This window comes from Salmo salar, chromosome ssa05 (assembly GCF_905237065.1).
Source record: "Salmo salar chromosome ssa05, Ssal_v3.1, whole genome shotgun sequence".
NCBI lineage: Eukaryota > Metazoa > Chordata > Actinopteri > Salmoniformes > Salmonidae > Salmo > Salmo salar.
The window spans coordinates 20482780-20501141 of record NC_059446.1 but is presented as its reverse complement, the minus strand read 5'-3'; the positions used below and the strand labels follow the sequence as shown (position 1 = coordinate 20501141).

Below are 18362 nucleotides of genomic sequence, written 5' to 3'. Positions count from 1 at the left end.
TTCTAGCCCTTTGGGTCCTGCAATAGAGTTACATTAGAAGGCTCAAGGTCGTTGGCCACAGATAAAATGACATCAAATCACGTTATATGTACAGTAGCTTTGATTGGACTGATCATGTCAACATCTTACTTTCAAAATCTTAGCTAGCAGTCATCGTCATGAATCAAGTTAACAATCTACTGGCAAATCCTTTTTAATCCTTGTCAATCCTTGTCATGTGAAGAGAAATAATGAAGATAAATGAAAGATAAAATGTATCGGTGCTCATCAGCCAGTGGACATAAACATTACACAGCAAGTTGGAAAGCGCAAATTCAACAATGAGTGGTTTGGAAGGAATCGGTGACAGTGACTAACTGCAAGCATTGCAACTGGGAAGTCGGGAATTAATGAACTCAGACTGGGAAAATACGTTTTGAACGGTCATCCAAATCGGAATTGTAAATCCGGCCTCTGTCTTTCTTTGATGACAAAATTTGACCACGAAGGACCGCCAGGCCACATTCCTGTTCAAGTGAGCACATCACAACAAGGTGAGTCCAAACATTTCTTATATGCTGCCACATAAATGATGTAATATGCCAGGGAGATATATACTGTAGCTAAGAAAGTAATACTCTGTATGTTGTGTAGTAAGCTGTTAGTAGCCCATGTGCCTCACCCTAATTATTTAGTGTATTTTCACCTCTTAATTTCGCCTAATGTTCTAACTTTGTGGTGCACATGTAGCCTATAACCTGTTTTTGAGAAATGTAATCAAATATTGTAAGAGATTTCATTGTCTGCTTGTACGCCATTTTCGTTTTTCAGACCATGAGACATCTTGAAAATCTGTCTTCTCACAAAATCGTCTGTAGTATCCACACGCTTTGAGCCTACATTGAATATTATGACCCCTCTATCGAATGATGAGACTCTCACAAAAATAATTGTGTTACTAATGTTTTGCTCTAGGATTGTTTTGCTCTAGGATGCCCATAGGTACCAGTCGGAAAAATTGATGGAAGTATATATGGAGACCAGTGGAGGCTGCTTAGGGTAGGACGGGTCATATAAATGGCTGGAAATGAGTGAATGGAATGGCATCAAACACAACCATGTGTTTGATATATTTGATAGCATTCCACTCATTCCTTTCCAGCCATTACCACAAGTCCATCCTCCCCAATAAAGGCACCAGCAACATCATGTGAAGAAGACTGTTTAGTGACAGAAATAATGGGTTAAATACCTGTAAATAAAATATGTTATATCTCTCAGATATAGGACAGACACTTCAGAACAAACTTTTTTTGGGGGGGGAGGGGACTGTTGTTCCATTTAGTGAATATATTATTCAATGCGTTTGTATGGGCTAATAGCAGAAAGGCCCAAAATAATTTTTGTAAATGGATCCTTGGTATGGTATGGTACCTTCTTAAAAACATTCCATATAGCTTAATTCCATATATGTACTATAGTCATCTATAGTACATAACAATCTATACACATTTATCCATACAACAACAAACAAGTACTGTGGATAACGGGACAATTCGACAGTTCAAAATAAACAATATATGCGACACCATAGTATAGAGTAACATGAAAGCTACGTTGGTGACCTTATGCCATAACAGGCATGTCAGGTTTACAGAAGAAATGGGTCACGGGTTGGGACATTTTACAGGAAGTATTGAACACTATGTTCCAGCCAATGAGGTATGTTTTCAAGTTTGAATACTTGATCTTGGGTTCTCATTTAAGTACAGACCAAATAAACACTACCAGTCTAGAGGCTACATACCATGATGGTCAGATTAGGGGTTGCTGTGATTCTTCTCAGTGCAGTGTGTAAGTACAATTTCATCACTGGTAGTATATCAAAAATATTGGGGTGCCGTGCAATTCAAAATAGTTCAAGCTTCTTGAAGGATAGGATAAATAGACATTTAGAACGTTCAGCCAACACACATACCATCTAAAAAGAAATAATAACTTGAGTCAGTTGTCACGCCCTGATCTGTTTCACCTGTCCCTGTGATTGCCTCCACACCCTCCAGGTGTCGCTTATTTTCCCCAGTGTATTTATCCCTGTGTTTCCTGTCTCCCTGTGCCAGTTCATCTTGTATGTTTAGTCAAGTCAACCAGCGTGTTTTTCCCCGTACTCCTTTTCGATTCACTTTTTCTAGTCCTCCTGGTTTTGACCCTTGCCTGTTTCTGGACTCTGTACCTGCCTGCCTGACCTTTCTGCCTACCTTGACCATGAGCCTGACTGCCAGTCTGTACCTCCTGGACTCTGGTTTTGATCTTTTTCCCTGTCCACGACCATTCTCTTGCCTACCCATTTGGATTATTAAACATTGTAAGACTCCAACCATCTGCCTCCTGTGTCTGCATCTGGTTCTCGCCTTGTGCCTTGATTTCAGTGTTAATTAACAAAGTAAGAAAAATACATCTTAAACATCTGGAATGATTTTCACATCTTGATTTTCGATTATTTGAAAAGTTCAGACCATTGTTCTCTCTTGTTTAGCATAACTACAGTATTCTTGTGTTTCTGTTTCCATTTGATTTAGATGTAGACCCTGTTAACCTGCTAAGTCCAGTGATCACTGTTCAACTTGATCCTGTAACCCTGCTATGTGTTTTCCCAGAAGAAGAATTCAGCGATGAGCAAATGTACTGGTACAAGCAAACTGTGGGAGGTATTCCACAACTTGTCTCATCAATGCAGAAATATTTAACAGAGCCTGTGTTTCACTCTGGATTTAATAATTCACACTTCAATGTAAAATTGGCTCAATCGATGTTTCGCCTTACTATCATCAAGACGTTCCCAGAAGAAGAAGTCATGTACTATTGTGCAATTGGAAGAGAGATGAATGTGAAGTTTAGAGATGGCACATTTCTGTTTTTTAAAAAGTAAAATAATTGTACTTTTTATTTTTTAGACAATTTGTTAAGTAAAAAGACAAACAAATGCCTGCCACTTTTATGATTTCTCAGCTAACAAAAAGATTACAGTAAAATATGTTTATTTATATTAGTGGAACGTCTGAAAATTACTCTGTTCTGATTAATTTAGGAAAAGGTGAGAGGTCTGACTCGACCAGCAGCCAGAGGCTAACCTTGTCCATCCAGGTACTGTGTGTACAGTTCACTCTGAGCTGAATCAGGAGAATCCCATCCAGGAGTCATTTACACCCCCTGGGAACAGGAGTGATGATTGTGAGAAGAGCCCTGAGACTCCATCTCCTACACAGAGCTGTGTCTACAGCCTCTCTAAGAACAACCTCAGCCCTTCTGATGCTGGGACTTACTACTGTGCTGTGGCCACATGTGGGGAGATCCTGATTGGTGACAGAACTAAACGTATCAGTATTAAAGGTATGTCATGACGTTGGCCTCTTTGAGTACAGGGAGGACAGTTGACCCCCTCCCCCTTGCACCATCCCCCAACCTACCTTCCCCCACCCAGGCCCTGTGTGAAAGGGTTGTAAAAACTCTAAGAGGAGAATCTCTTGCCACATGGCCCATAGAGAGACACAGAAACTTCTTCCAACTCACAGAATTGGGGAGCCAAGCGACATTTGTGTTCTGGAGAAGGTATGAAAGATTGGTGCAGAATCCAGCTACGAACTGGTCCGCTTGGTACAATTTTGTGATACTCAGAAGAGACAATATAGCCATATTACCATAAAACTGTTTATATAATAGCCTCAGCGATGAGACTTACATCCACATGGTTGTATAGAATGTATTAATAAGGATAAAGCTATTTGTAATACATTGAGATGCTATGTACTGATATTAATGTGATAGAATTATATTTCTGTACCAAGCTTAACTCAGTCATCGGCACGCCCCCAGGGACACAGACAGGACCAGGCGTCATGTGACAAGCTGTTCTATGTCACTATAAAACCCACCCTGATTTACATTTCTCCAGACCCGGCCTCCACTCCATTGCGAGTTGGCCAATAGGTTTGACCATCCAAGTACTCTACTGAAAGTGAACTATACCACGTGGTTAACTTTTAGACTATCGATACCGACAGAATAAGAACAAGTCTTTGATATTAATTATTAGTCTGCAGCTAAGTAAATGATATCATTGAACGCGAAGACCAACGAAACATCCATTCTATAACGACATTAATGAATGTCGCTTTGAGAGAGAGAGAGAGAACGCGGACAAAACTCTCCAACAGAATGACGCTCCAACAAGGATCCCGACGACACACTGAGCGTAAATATATATTGATTGCAATTGTTCCCGAATGAGTGAGCGTTCAATTGTTAATATTAATGAACTCTGTGTACCTCCTCAGCTGAACATTTTATGACCCATTGTTCTACAAGACACCAGCCACGCCTGTTTTAGCCCACTAGGGCACATTACTCTACCAATTCTTTGTGATGATAATTACTGTTTGTATACTTTATGTGAATTACTTAGTTTAGTAAATAAATGATTTTAAGATGTTAAATTACCCTCATATTCACTAGCTTATTTATTGTCCAGAAACATGTAGTGTAACTTAAATAGTACTGTATATTAAACAATATCAACATGCTCAAAACATCAGTTTAGGTATTAGTCATTCAAAAGTAAATGCTTTAGACATGTTTTTGTTTTATTAAAACATTGATTTTACATAGGCTATGGCTGTCGTTAACCAGTAGGAAAAAACATGACACTAAATTCTGAACCACGTTAGATCTGTGTTATATCACGCTTGACAAAAAAGCTGCATTGTTGCCAGTCCAGCGCCCTGTGCTAATAATTTAATCCTAGCCTCAGAATGCACAATCCCTTGAACATATTATTGTTAATGTTATTATTTTGACTTTGCTGTTATTGTGCACAATGGAGTTATTATTTACTGTAGTCTCTTACTTAGGTGTCAAACACATATGTTACACTGCATTGCATTTCTCTGAGAGGAAATCTAAATGAGGAAGAAAGAGAGACACCACAAGAGAGTGTGTATTCTGATGTCAGGTACTCGGGCTGGGAGTGAACTTTGTTTCAGATACAGCATGAACAAAATTATCTTTTTCAAGCATCTCTATTTAGCCAAAATGTTTTAGCTAAAACTCCTACAATCTCAGTGCATTGCTCTTTGATGAACTTTTCCAATATTACAATACAATATCCTAATAAAATTACAAACATGTTGCTGCTCAAAATGCTTTCTGGAGTGGACCACTTACTCTGAGCTAGCTGACGTCTGCTAAATGACTAAAATGTCAATCTAAAAATGTCAACTAGTAGCATGAGGAAATGCATCTTTAAATCTCCATGTACACTAAATGCCCAAAAGTATGTGAACACCTGCTCGTCAATCATCTAATTCCAAAATCATGGAGATTAATATGGAGTTGGTTCCCCATTTGCTGCTATAACAGCCTCCACTCTTCTGGGAAGGCTTTCCACTAGATGTTGGAACACTGCTGCGGGGACTTGCTTCCATTCAGCCACAAGAGCATTAGTGAGGTCGGGCACTGATGTTGAGTGATTAGGCTTGACTCAGTCGGCTTTTCAAATCATCCCAAAGGCGTTGACGGCAGGGCTCGGTGCAGGCCAGTTAAATTCTTCCACACCGATCTCGAGAAAGCTTTTCTGTATGGATCTGTCTTTGTGTATGTGGTTTTGTCATGATGAAAAAGGAAAGGGACTTCCCCAAACTCTTGCCACAAAGTTGAAGTACAGAATCGTCTAGAATGTAATTGCATGAGTAATGTTAAGATTTCCCTTCACTGGAACTAAGGGGCCAAGTGAGAACCATGAAAAACAACCCAAGACCATTACGTCTTCTCCACCAAACTTTACACTTGACAGTATGCATTGGGGCAGGTAGCATTCTCCTGGCATCCGCCAAACTCAGATTTGTCCGTCGGACATCAATATGTGATCAATATATGTGATTCATCACGCCAGAGAATGTGTTTACACTGCTCTAGAGTCCAACGGTGGCAAGCTTTTCACCACTCTAGCCAAGGCTTGATATTGCCCATGGTGATCTTAGGCTTCTATGGCTTCTCAGCCATAGAAACCCATTTCATTAAGCTGCCGACGAACAGTTCTTGTGCTGACATTTCTTCCAGAGGCAGTTTGGAACTTGGTAGTGAGTGTTGCAACCAAGGACATACAATTTTAATGCTTTTCAGCACTTGGTAGTCCTGTTCAGTGACCTTGTGTAGCCTTCCACTTTGCAGGCTGAGCCGTTGTTGTTCCTAGATGTTTCCACTTCACAATAACAGCACTTGCACTTGACCGGGGCAGCTCTAGCAGGGCAGAAACTTGACTAACTGACTTGTTGGAAGGTGGCATCCTATGACGGTGTCACTTTGAAAGTCACTGAGCTCTTCAGTAAGGCCATTCTACTGCCAATGTTTGTCTAAGCATGGCTGTGTGCTCGATTTTCTACACCTGTCAGCAATGGGGTGTGGCTGAAATAGTCAAATCCACTCATTTGAAGGGGTGTCCACATACGTTCATAAATATAGTGTACATATTGGTAACATTGTGTAAAATGTTGAATGGAACCATAGTATATGGGGTTAATATGTGCAACATAATTTTTGTTCCATACATTATCACGCATCTAATTATAGCAATAAATAAATGTTAAAGTATTATCTTTATAATTTGATATCACTGAATATTTCCAGTATAGTGTCTTGTTATTGAAGTGTAAATAAAACAAATTGTTCATGATTCAGGTCATAAGAATTCACTCATGCTGCCAAACATACCCTCATAAAACTGACTATCCTACCGATCCTTGACTTCGGCGATGTCATTTACAAAATAGCCTCCAACACTCTACTCGGCAAACTGGATGCAGTCTATCACAGTGCCACCTGTTTTGTCACCAAAGCCCCATATACTACCCACCACTGCGACCTGTATGCTCTCGTTGGCTCACTACATATTCGTTGCCAAACCCACTGGCTCCAGGTCATCTCTAAGTCTATGCTAGGTAAAGCCCCACCTTATCTCAGCTCACTGGTCACCATAGCAACATCCACCAGTAGCACGCGCTCCAGCTGGTATATTTCACTGGTCACCCCCAAAGCCAACACTTCTTTTGGCAGACTTTCCTTCCAGTTCTTTACTGCCATTGACTGGAACGGATTGCAAAAAATCACTGAAGCTGGAGCCTTATGTCCCTCTAACTTTAAGCATCAGATGTCAGAGCAGCTTGCAGATCACTGTACCTGTACACAGCCATTCTGTAAATAGCACACCCAACTACCTCATCCCCATATTGTTACTTATCCTCTTGCTCTTTTGCACCCCAGTATCTCTACTTGCACATCATCATCTGTACATCTATCACTCCAGTGTTAATGCTAAATAGTAATTATTTCGCCACTATGGCCAATTTATTGCCTTACCTCCCTACTCTTCTACATTTGCACACACTGTACATAGATCTTTCCATTGTGTTATTGACTGTACGTTTGTTTGTGTAACTCTGTTGTTTTTTGTCGCACTGCTTTGCTTTATCTTGGCCAGGTCGTATTTGTAAATGAGAACTTGTTCTCAACTGGCCTACCTGGTTAAACAAAAGTGAAGTGAAATGAAATAAAAAATAAAAATAAAATTAAAACTTTTATGCCATCAAATAAATTCATATTTTGTATAATATCTCTTTAACGCAATAATGTAACTTTATGAAGTTAATTTACATAGAAGATTATGCAAAAATCTTACTGAGGAGAGGCAAACTAAGATGGGTGGGCGTCTCCTCATATAGGTAGGCCAAGTAAACCGTGCATAAGGCATTATGATCAAATTGACATATGACATAAGTATGGTATCAATTAGTAAGCCTAAAGCATTCAGCCAACAGATTACAGTAAGATTAGCATTATCACTGGTCTTTTGATTACGCTAACCGCTTATTGGTTGGAAATGGAACAGGAAATGTTGAACTTTAGTTTTTTCCAACCAATCAGGTAATTCTTAGAATTCAAACCAGCCTACATGTATACGTCTGCTCTCACCAGTCACTTCATTTGGGGACTGTAGACCAACTGTTGTTACAACACGTCAAGATGATCAGAATCAACCTTGTTTGGATGTTAGTCAGTCAAATCTGTAAGTACCACTTTAACCAACTGTCCCATACTGTACTGTCTTATTGGATAAAAACATTTCAAACTGATCATATAATTATGTCTGATTGAAAAGTTATGTCTTCAGATTCAGTATGATGCAATTACGATGGCAATATAGTTGTGGGAAATTCAGGTGCAAATATTTAATGACAGTATTTATAATTTATATCATATATATATATATATATATATATATACACACACACACACACACAGTTGAAGTCGGAAGTGAACATACACCATAGCCAAATACATTTAAACTCAGTTTTTCACAATTCCAGACATTTAATCCTAGTAAATATTCCCTGTCTTAGGTCAGTTAGGATCACCAGTTTATTTTAAGAATGTGAAATGTCAGAATGATAGTAGAGAGTGATTTATTTCAGCTTTTATTTCTTTCATCACATTCCCAGTTGGTCAGAAGTTTACATACACTCAAGTAGTATTTGGTAGCATTGCCTTTAAATTGTTTAACTTGGGTCAAACATTTCTGCTAGTCTTCCACAAGCTTCCCATAATACGTTGGGTGAATTTTGGCCCATTCCTCCAGACAGAGCTGGTGTAACTGAGTCAGGTTTGTAGGCCTCCTTGCTCGCACACACTTTTTCAGTTCTACCCACAGTTTTTCTATAGGATGGAGGTCAGGGCTTTGTGATGGCCACTCCATTTTGCCACAACTTTGGAACTTTGGAACTATGCTTGGGGTCATTGTCCATTTGGAAGACACATTTGCGACCAAGCTTTAACTTCCTGACTGATGTCTTGAGATGTTGCTTCAATATATCCATGTAATTTTCCTCCTTCATGATGCCATCTATTTTGTGAAGTGCACCAGTCCCTCCTGCAGCAAAGCACCCCCACAACATGATACTGTCACCGCCGTGCTTCATGGTTGGGATGATGTTCTTCGGCTTGCAAGCCTCCCCTTTTTTCCTCCAAACATAACTATGGTCATTATGGCCAAACGGTTCTATTTTTGTTTCATCAGACCAGAGGATATTTCTCCAAAAAGTACGATCTTTGTCCTCATGTGCAGTTGCAAACCGTAGTCTGGCTTTTTATGGCGGTTTTGGAGCAGTGGCTTCTTCCTTGCTGAGCGGCCTTTCAGGTTATGTCGATATAGGACTCATTTTACTGTGGATATAGATACTTTTCTACCCGTTTCCTCCAGCATCTTCACAAGGTCCTTTGCTATTGTTCTGGGACTAATTTGCATTTTTTTCACCAAAATACGTTCATCTCTAGCAGACATGGTCCCATGGTGTTTATACTTGCGTACTATTGTTTGTACAGATGAACGTGGTATCTTCAGGCATTTGTAAATTGCTCCCAAGGATGAACCAGAATTGTGGAGGTCCACAATGTTTCTGTTTTCTTTTGATTTTCCCATGATGTCAAGCAAAGAGGCATTGAGTTTGAAGGTAGACCTTAGAATACATCTACAGGTACACCTCCAATTGACTCAAATGATGTCAGTTAGCTTATCAGAAGCTTCTAAAGCCATGACATCATTTTTTGGAATTTTCCAAGCTGTTTAAAGGCACAGTCAACTTATTGTATGTAAACTTCTGATGCACTGGAATTGTGATACTGTGAATTATAAGTGAAATAATCTGTCTGTAAACAATTGTTGAAAAAATTACTTGTGTCATGCACAAAGTAGATATCCTAACCGACTTGCCAAACTAGAGTTTGTTAACAAGAAATTTGTGGAGTGGTTGAAAACGAGTTTTAATGTCTCAAACCTAAGTGTTTGTAAACTTCCGATTTCAACTTTATATATATATATTTTCATTGTTTGATGGAATGGATAACATAGCTGACAAACTGATTTCTTTCTATTTTCGTGTAGCCCTGATTCACTCTGAAGAAGTTCCTCTGCAAATTCCACTGAGCACAGCTCAGCTCGGAGAGTCTGTATCTCTTCCATGTTTCTTCTCAGAGACAATTGATTATTTCCAATGGCTGTACTGGTACAAGCAAACTGCTGGTCAAATGCCCCAAATTGTGGCAACTGTAGAAAAGAAAAAATCTGCACATTTTGTTCTTAATGGAGAGTTTAACAACATACGTTTCACAGTGGAGAAAGTAAAAGTTGGATATCTTCTCATCATCAACAATATCAGCAGATCAGATGAGGCAGCATACTTCTGTGGAATAGGAACAGTGTATGAAATTAAGTTTAGAAATGGAACATTTTTGTCTGTAAAAGGTCATTTTGTTTCAGTAATATGATTTATCTCAATGTTTATCACAACAGTTTTGTTAAGTTATCCATAGTTATAGATGATGCGTGTGTTGCATACATATGATTCTAGAGAGCCAAACTGCAATAATTGTGTATTCACGTGACACTTACATTTCTTCCATAAAAACAACATAATTTAGGTGTAAGTCAGAAGAGGTCACACTACCAGACTGTAGAACAACAGGCAGAGTCTGACCCAGTCCCTCCAGGAGACTCTGTGACTCTACAGTGTACAGTACTCTCTGAGACCTGTACAGGAGAACACAGGGTTTACGGTTCAGAGCCGGATCAGGAGAATCCCATCCAGGAGTCATTTACACCCCTGGGAACAGGAGTGATGAGTGTAAGAAGAGCCCTGAGACTCCCTCTCCTACACAGAGCTGTGTCTACAGCCTCTCCAAGAACAACCTCAGCCCCTCTGATGCTGGGACTTACTACTGTGCTGTGGTCACATGCGGGGAGATCCTGTTTGGCGACGGAACCAAACTTAACACCATTAAAGGTACAACATCTTGTTAAATTGAAAAAATACCTTACTCTTGAAAATCTTTATGCAAACAGTCAAGCATATTTTATAGATACCATTAATTTGTTTAAATGGGTCAAAGCAAAATAAATTGTGTTATCAACTATGCATGCTTAACATCAATCAAAAAAACATGTTTGTACCAGGAAACACAGTGGATCCCATTGTCCTCAGCTTGGGAGCAGCAGTGGCTGTGTGTGTGACTGTGATTTTTATTCTCGCTTGTACCAAAAACAAGAGACAACCATGTGATCATTGTAAAGGTAAGTAATTTTCGACATGCAGTACATATCTATTGTTTTGTGTCAAATGTGTTAGCAATGATTATTTAAAAGTAAAATTTCACCTCATTGGCTGACACTGTTGAATGTTATACTGTCTATTCAATCTCCATTTTCATGCTTGGGTTTCTATCTGTTGATACAGCAAGTGTCTCTCAGCATATTCACCATGATGATAACCTCTCATCAGAGCAGTCAAGTGGTCAGGTATGTAACATCTATATTATCCAATGTGTGAAAACAAGAGGTACATTGCCTGTTACACGAGTGTGTATATTAGTCTGTATGTGAAGAATTTGTGAATAAATCACAAACTACAGCAGAAACTCATGAGATATTGCGGCACTGTTGTGTGTCATAAAGAAAACCTGTATTTAAATATGTTGTTAATTATAACCTGCCTCTGTTATTTGGCCAACTCTCAGTTGATCCAAATTGTGGTTGATAGTTTTATTTCAACGTATAGGTATATTTTAGATGTTTGGCTTTAAGATGTTAAATTACCCTCATATTCACTAGCTTATGTATTGTCCAGAAATCTGTAGACTAACTTAAAATATTATATTGAACAATGTCAACATGCTGAAAAAATCTGTTTTGGTATTGGTCATTAAAAAGTAAATACTTTAGAAATGTTTTTGTTTTATTAAAACGTTGGTTTTGCATTGCCAAAGCCTGTCATTAACAAGTAGCATAAAACATGACATTAAAATCTGATCCACGTTAGATCTGTGTTATAGCACGCTTGACAAAAAATCTGCAGTGTCGGCGGTCCAGGGCCCTGTGCTATGAATTGAATCCTAGCCTCAGAATGCACATTTCCCTTGAACATATTATGTTATTATTTTGACTTTTCTGTTATTGTGTACAATAGAGTCATTATTTACTGTACTCTATTCCTTAGGTCCCAAACACAGATATGTTAAATTATGCTGCATTGCATTTCTCTGAGAGGAAAACTAAAAGAGGAAGAAAGAAGAGAGAGACACCACAGGAGAGTGTGTACTCTGATGTCAGGTACTCAGACTGGGAGTGAACTTTGTTTCAGATACAGCATGGACAAAATTATGTCAGTCAAGTGTCTCAATTTAGACAAAATGTAAGAGTTTTGGTAAAAACAATCTCAGGATATTGCTCTTGTATGAAATTTTACAAATTTAAAATACAATTTCCCAATACAATACCTTACACAATGGAATTACAACCATGTTTCTGCTCAAATTGTCTTCTGGAGTGGTCAACTTATTCTGAGCTAGCTGATGTCAACTAGTAGCAGGAGGGTTTTCATCTTTATATGTCTATGTATATGTTGGTAACATTGAGTAAAACGTTGAATGGAACCTTATTGTATGGGGTTGATATGTGCTAAATCATTTTTGTTCCATACATTATCACGCATGTAATTGTAACTATGAATGAATGTCGTAGTATTATCATTAGAATTTATATCACTGAATATTTCTAGAGTAGTGTCTTTTGTTTGTTATTAATTTCACAAGAGCTCAAATTCTTACCGTCCGTCATCGTCAATTTATTGATAAAACCATTTTATTCATGATTCAAGTCATAAGCAGCATTTTTATACCATTATGTAAATTCCTATTTTTGTATATCTCTAAGGTAATCATTTAACTTCATGAAGTCAATTTACATAGGAGATTGTGCTAAGATCTTACTGAGGAGAGGCAAACTAGGATGGGTGGGTTACTCCTCATAGAGTTTGGCCTAGTAAACCATGCAAAAGGCATTATGGTCAAATAGAGATATATGACATCGGTATGGTATCAATTAGTAAGCCTAAAGCATTCAGCCAACAGATTACAGTAAGAGAACTATAGTCCCAGATACATATCACCGGTCTTTTGATTACACTAACTGCTTATTGGTTGGAAATGGAACAGGAAATGTTTAACTTTTTCCACAGAGATCATGTTTGGCAAAGGAAAAAAATTAGATATTGGTAGTGTCTGAATATTATATTTTAAGTTGTTATTTTCAAATCATGGTGGCTCATGTAGGAGAGTGCTTGTTATTTACGGAAGTGTGCATTGTGTTAAAAGGGACAGTCTGGGATTCAATTCAAGTTAATTCAAGTCAAGTTCAAGTTAATAGAAAATGATTCTTAAATAAAATACTGTAGCTTTTTGATATCACATGAGCTTGTTTTACTCTTTTGTTTGTAAACAATGTTATTGTAAACAAACACTGTATAACATCAAAATGTGATATTGTGACTTTAATTTAATTAATCTGATGACTGTTATTTATTTAACACCTCTTCAGGATTGGTGGGTCCCCTGTGGGACAGTTGAGCTAACGTAGGCTAATGTGATTAGCATGAGGTTGTAAGTACCAAGAACATTTCCCAGGACATAGACATATCTGATATTGCCAGAAAGCTTATATTTTTATTAATCTAACTGCATTGGCCAATTTACAGTAGCTATTACATTGAAAGAATGCCATGCTATTGTTTGAGGAGAGTGCACAGTTTTGAACATAAAATTAGGCACATTTGGGCAGTCTTGATACAACATTTTGAACAGAAATGCAATGGTTCATTGGGTCAGTCTAAAACTTTGCACATACACTGGTGCCATCTAGTGGCCAAAATCTAAATTGCACCCGGGCTGGAATAATACACTATGGCCTTTCTCTTGCATTTCGAAGATGATGGTACAAAAAAAAGGTTCATTTTTTCTTTGTATTATCTTTTTCCAGATCAAATGTGTTATTCTCCTACATTCCAATCACATTTCCACAAACTTCAGTGTTTCCTTTCAAATGCTACTAAGAAAATACATATCCTTGCTTCAGGGCCTGAGCTACAGGCAGTTAGATTTGGGTGTGTCATTTTACGCATACATTTTAAAAAAGGGGCGTATCCGTAGTTGTTACCTGATTAGATCAAAAATGTAACAATTAACTCATGAGGATTTGGGGCACCACGGAAGAAGTTGTTTAACCTGTTGGGGGTAGGGGGCAGTATTTACACGGCCGGATAAAAAACGTACCCGATTTAATCTGGTTACTACTCCTGCCCAGTAACTAGAATATGCATATAATTATTGGCTTTGGATAGAAAACACCCGAAAGTTTCTAAAACTGTTTGAATGGTGTCTGTGAGTATAACAGAACTCATATGGCAGGCAAAAACCTGAGAAGATTCTGAACAGGAAGTGGCCTGTCTGACAAGTTCTTGTTCATCTTGGCTCTTTTTATTGAAGACTAAGGATCTTTGCTGTAACGTGACACTTTCTACGGCTCCATAGGCTCTCAGAACCCGGGAAAAAGCTGAATGATATCGAGGCAGCCCCAGGCTGAAACACATTAGCGCGTTTGGATAGTGGCCTGTCAGAGGACCATTAGACTGGGGCACGTGCACGAGGGCACGAGATGTTTTTATTTTCCCTCTCTTTGAACGAAAACCACCACTCCCGGTCAAAATATTATTGCTTTTTTACGAGAAAAATGGCATAAAAATTTATTTTAAACAGCAGTTGACATGCTTCGAAGTAAGGTAATTGAATATTTAGACATTTTTTGTCACGAAATGCGTCGTGCTCGTCACCCTTCTTTACCATTCGGATAGTGTCTTGAACGCACGAACAAAACGCCGCTATTTGGATATAACTATGGATTATTTGGAACCAAACCAACATTTGTTATTGAAGTAGAAGTCCTGGGAGTGCATTCTGACTAAGAACAGCAAAGGAAATCCAATTTTTCTAATAGTAATTCTGAGTTTGGTGAGTACCACACTTGGTGGGTGTCTAAATAGCTAGCCTGTGATGGCCGGGCTATCTACTCAGAATATTGCAAAATGTGCTTTCACCGAAAAGCTATTTTAAAATCGGACATAGCGATTGCATAAAGGAGTTCTGTATCTATAATTCTTAAAATAATTGTTATTTTTTTGTGAACGTTTATCGTGAGTAATTTCGTAAATTCACCGGAAGTGTTCGGTGGGAATGCTAGTCACATGCTAATGTAAAAAGCTGTTTTTTTTATATAAATATGAACTTGATTGAACAAAACAAGCATGTATTGTATAACATAATGTCCTAGGAGTGTCATCTGATGAAGATCATCAAAGGTTAGTGCTGCATTTAGCTGTGGTTTTGGTTTTTGTGACATTATATGCTAGCTTGAAAAATGGGTGTCTGATTATTTCTGGCTGGGTACTCTGCTGACATAATCTAATGTTTTGCTTTCGTTGTAAAGCCTTTTTGAAATCGGAGAGTGTGGTTAGATTAACGAGAGTCTTGTCTTTAAAATGGTGTAAAATAGTCATATGTTTGAGAAATTGAAGTAATAGCATTTCTAAGGTATTTGAATATCGCGCCACGGGATTACACTGGCTGTTGAGTAGGTGGGACGCAAGCGTCCCACCTAGCCCATAGAGGTTAAGCACTTTGAGGTTAGGCTTCTATTAGATGGCAAAGTGTCAGTCAGAGACATTTGGTAATAAAATGCTTATAATTTAATCCACAAATATCAATATAATATTTTAAATGAACACGTTTTCATGAATTTGATGATATAATCTTGAAACACATTCTAAACCAGTATGGGACTTGATCCAGGAAATACGAAGGTCTTTCCCAGCATATTTTTCTAGAGATATCCATGGTTGCAGCTCATGTAAACTTATCGAAACAGTACGATTGGTCGAAAATCCCCATACCGAAAAACAAAACAGGACACAAAAATTTGAGTGACAACTTTGTTATTTTATTTCACAAAGCAGTTTAGTTGAGTTACGCTTGGAAAGTAGACATTACAGGAAACCTGCAGTTTTGGAGACAGTGTTGCAATTGTTAGCAGAGATCTAGTTGTGAGCAAACACTCCTACACTCATTTGCTAGCTACAGTACCACTGCCTTGTCAGTAACATGTCTCCAGTTGTGCTTACATTTAGCGGTGACACACCTTTCATATGTATTCACTTTCCATCCGTGATGCCAATATCAACATCACCATCATAGTGCACTGGAAATTTTCCATCACAAGCAATGATAACTTTCTTAGTGGCCGAAGATCCCTTGTATGTACAATTGGGATGGGACTCCCCACCTGTATGTGTACATATGACTACACTGAAGGGTTTGTTGCTTTGAACCAGATTGTTTCCCTTCAGTGTGCCACCACCAGTGCAGATGGCTTGGACCTGATCTGGATTGGCCAAGATGAAGGTGTTCTTCAATTTGCATTTTCTATCAGGCCTGTTCAAATTCAAGATTTCCATCTGACTCTTACACTTCAGGGTCGTCATTTCCCCATCGACGTGTTGTTTTAGGAAGTGATTATATTGTTGGTTGACGTCGGCCATCACTGTAGCACACAGCAACAACAGGAACAGGAAAGCCTTCTGGAACGTCATGACTTGGTCTTAATGGAGAAACAGGAGAGATGAGTCAGACATGGTGGTTGATGTATATTACTAATATCTTCACTAAATGGAGAAACAAGAGAGATCAGTCAGACAGTGTGGTAGATGTATATTACTACTATCTTCACTAAATGGAGAAACAAGAGAGATGAGTCAGACAGGGTGGTAGATGTATATTACTACTATCTTCACTAAATGGAGAAACAAGAGAGATGAGTCAGACAGGGTGGTAGATGTATATTACTACTATCTTCACTAAATTGAGAAACAAGAGAGATCAGTCAGACAGGGTGGTAGATGTATATTACTACTATCTTCACTAAATGGAGAAACAAGAGAGATCAGTCAGACAGGGTGGTAGATGTATATTACTACTATCTTCACTAAATGGAGAAACAAGAGAGATCCGTCAGACAGGGTGGTAGATGGATGCATACAGTACAATACTATGTTTGCCATCTTCCAGTAAATGCAGTATGCATACCAGCAACATTCCATAGTAAATGTAGCACCCACCCCTTCCCCTCACATTAAGGTTCTGTATATTTTCTTAAAAGGGGAGAGTTAAAGGGGAGAGTTAAAACTGCTTTGTATCTCAAACAATTAATTTATACCAAAAACAAGACAACATGTGATTTACAGCAATGCACTGTGTTAAAAACAGTTACATACTAAGATAGAGGAAGTAGAGCCATCATATTCCAAATTATATATACTGTAAATTACACAAACATGATCTACATTATATAATTGAAATCATATGTTGGTTACAAAGATGTGGCAATATTTTACTAGAGCGAGAACTGGTTTCAATGGCCTTTGATGTAACTGGTTAGTTGTTTTCTGTCCTCTCAAATATCTCTACAGATACAATACAGCATTAATCAAAGACAGCAATCTTCAGATACAGAGCTATTCTTTAATGCTCTAGCACTGTAATGCTCAGGCAATTACATTTTACCTGTTTGTGATGAACTTAGATGTTGGTCACCCTGGACACCTGTGGTAAAACATTGCATGGATTAAAAGGGTTTAAAATGAACTATTAGCTTTTTAACTATTAACAGTCAAGTCTTCCCCAAATATCTGCCACAGTCAATCAAGAGAGATTTCATATCAGGGTGCCTTCAAATCAAAACTCATAAAATGCATGTCTGACAGTGTTGGGGTGGGGAGAAATGATTCGGTAGAAATGCTGTTCTACATTTTCAGTTGGTTGACCGATTCGTCTTTTCAACTTTTCTGGCGGACAGCGCAACACAACCCTAGAAACAATCAAGTCAATCTTACCTGTCTGCAGTGAGCCTTCTTGTGTGGTCTTATCTTGATGGTTATGGCCTCTGTCTCCCAGAGTATGGTAGAAGGTACCAAACCTGCTTGATTTATATACATATGCTGAAGAGGGACGTTCTCATTTCAAATAGTAAAATCAATATTAAAAAAATATTGTAAATACAACAGACACTGTTCCCAGTGGCGATTTGAACATGATAATGTTGGTGAGGCAAACTATCAAAAAAGCGGATATGCATCAAAACCACTATACTACACTACACATTGAATGCAGCATAATAAACAATGGCAGAAAAAGTTTTGAGCCACACACAAAATACTTTCCTTTGAAATGGTACCAAGAATATGCATATCCTTCCTTCAGGGCCTGAGCTACAGGCAGTTAGATTTGGGTATGTCATTTTAGGTGAAAAATGAAAAAAGGGGGCTTTTCCTAAGAAGTGAAATGGATTCCCATACAGTTCCAGAGAATTGGCATCATGTCCCAAAAAATAGAACCAGTTTCAG

At 38.4% G+C, this 18362-nt stretch overlaps 1 protein-coding gene and 1 pseudogene across 1 annotated transcript; one reads left to right on the top strand and one right to left on the bottom strand.

The window, feature by feature from the left end:
• Positions 1–466: 466 nt before the first annotated feature.
• Positions 467–13323, top strand: LOC106604505 (uncharacterized; annotated as a pseudogene).
• Positions 13324–15885: 2562 nt separating this feature from the next.
• ang1 (Angiogenin-1) lies at positions 15886–17918 on the bottom strand. Its single transcript, NM_001141089.1, is given in 3 exon segments — positions 15886–16561; positions 17524–17562; positions 17853–17918. A coding segment is annotated over 1 exon segment (438 nt). The 5' UTR covers positions 16554–16561; positions 17524–17562; positions 17853–17918; the 3' UTR covers positions 15886–16115.
• Positions 17919–18362: the final 444 nt, after the last annotated feature.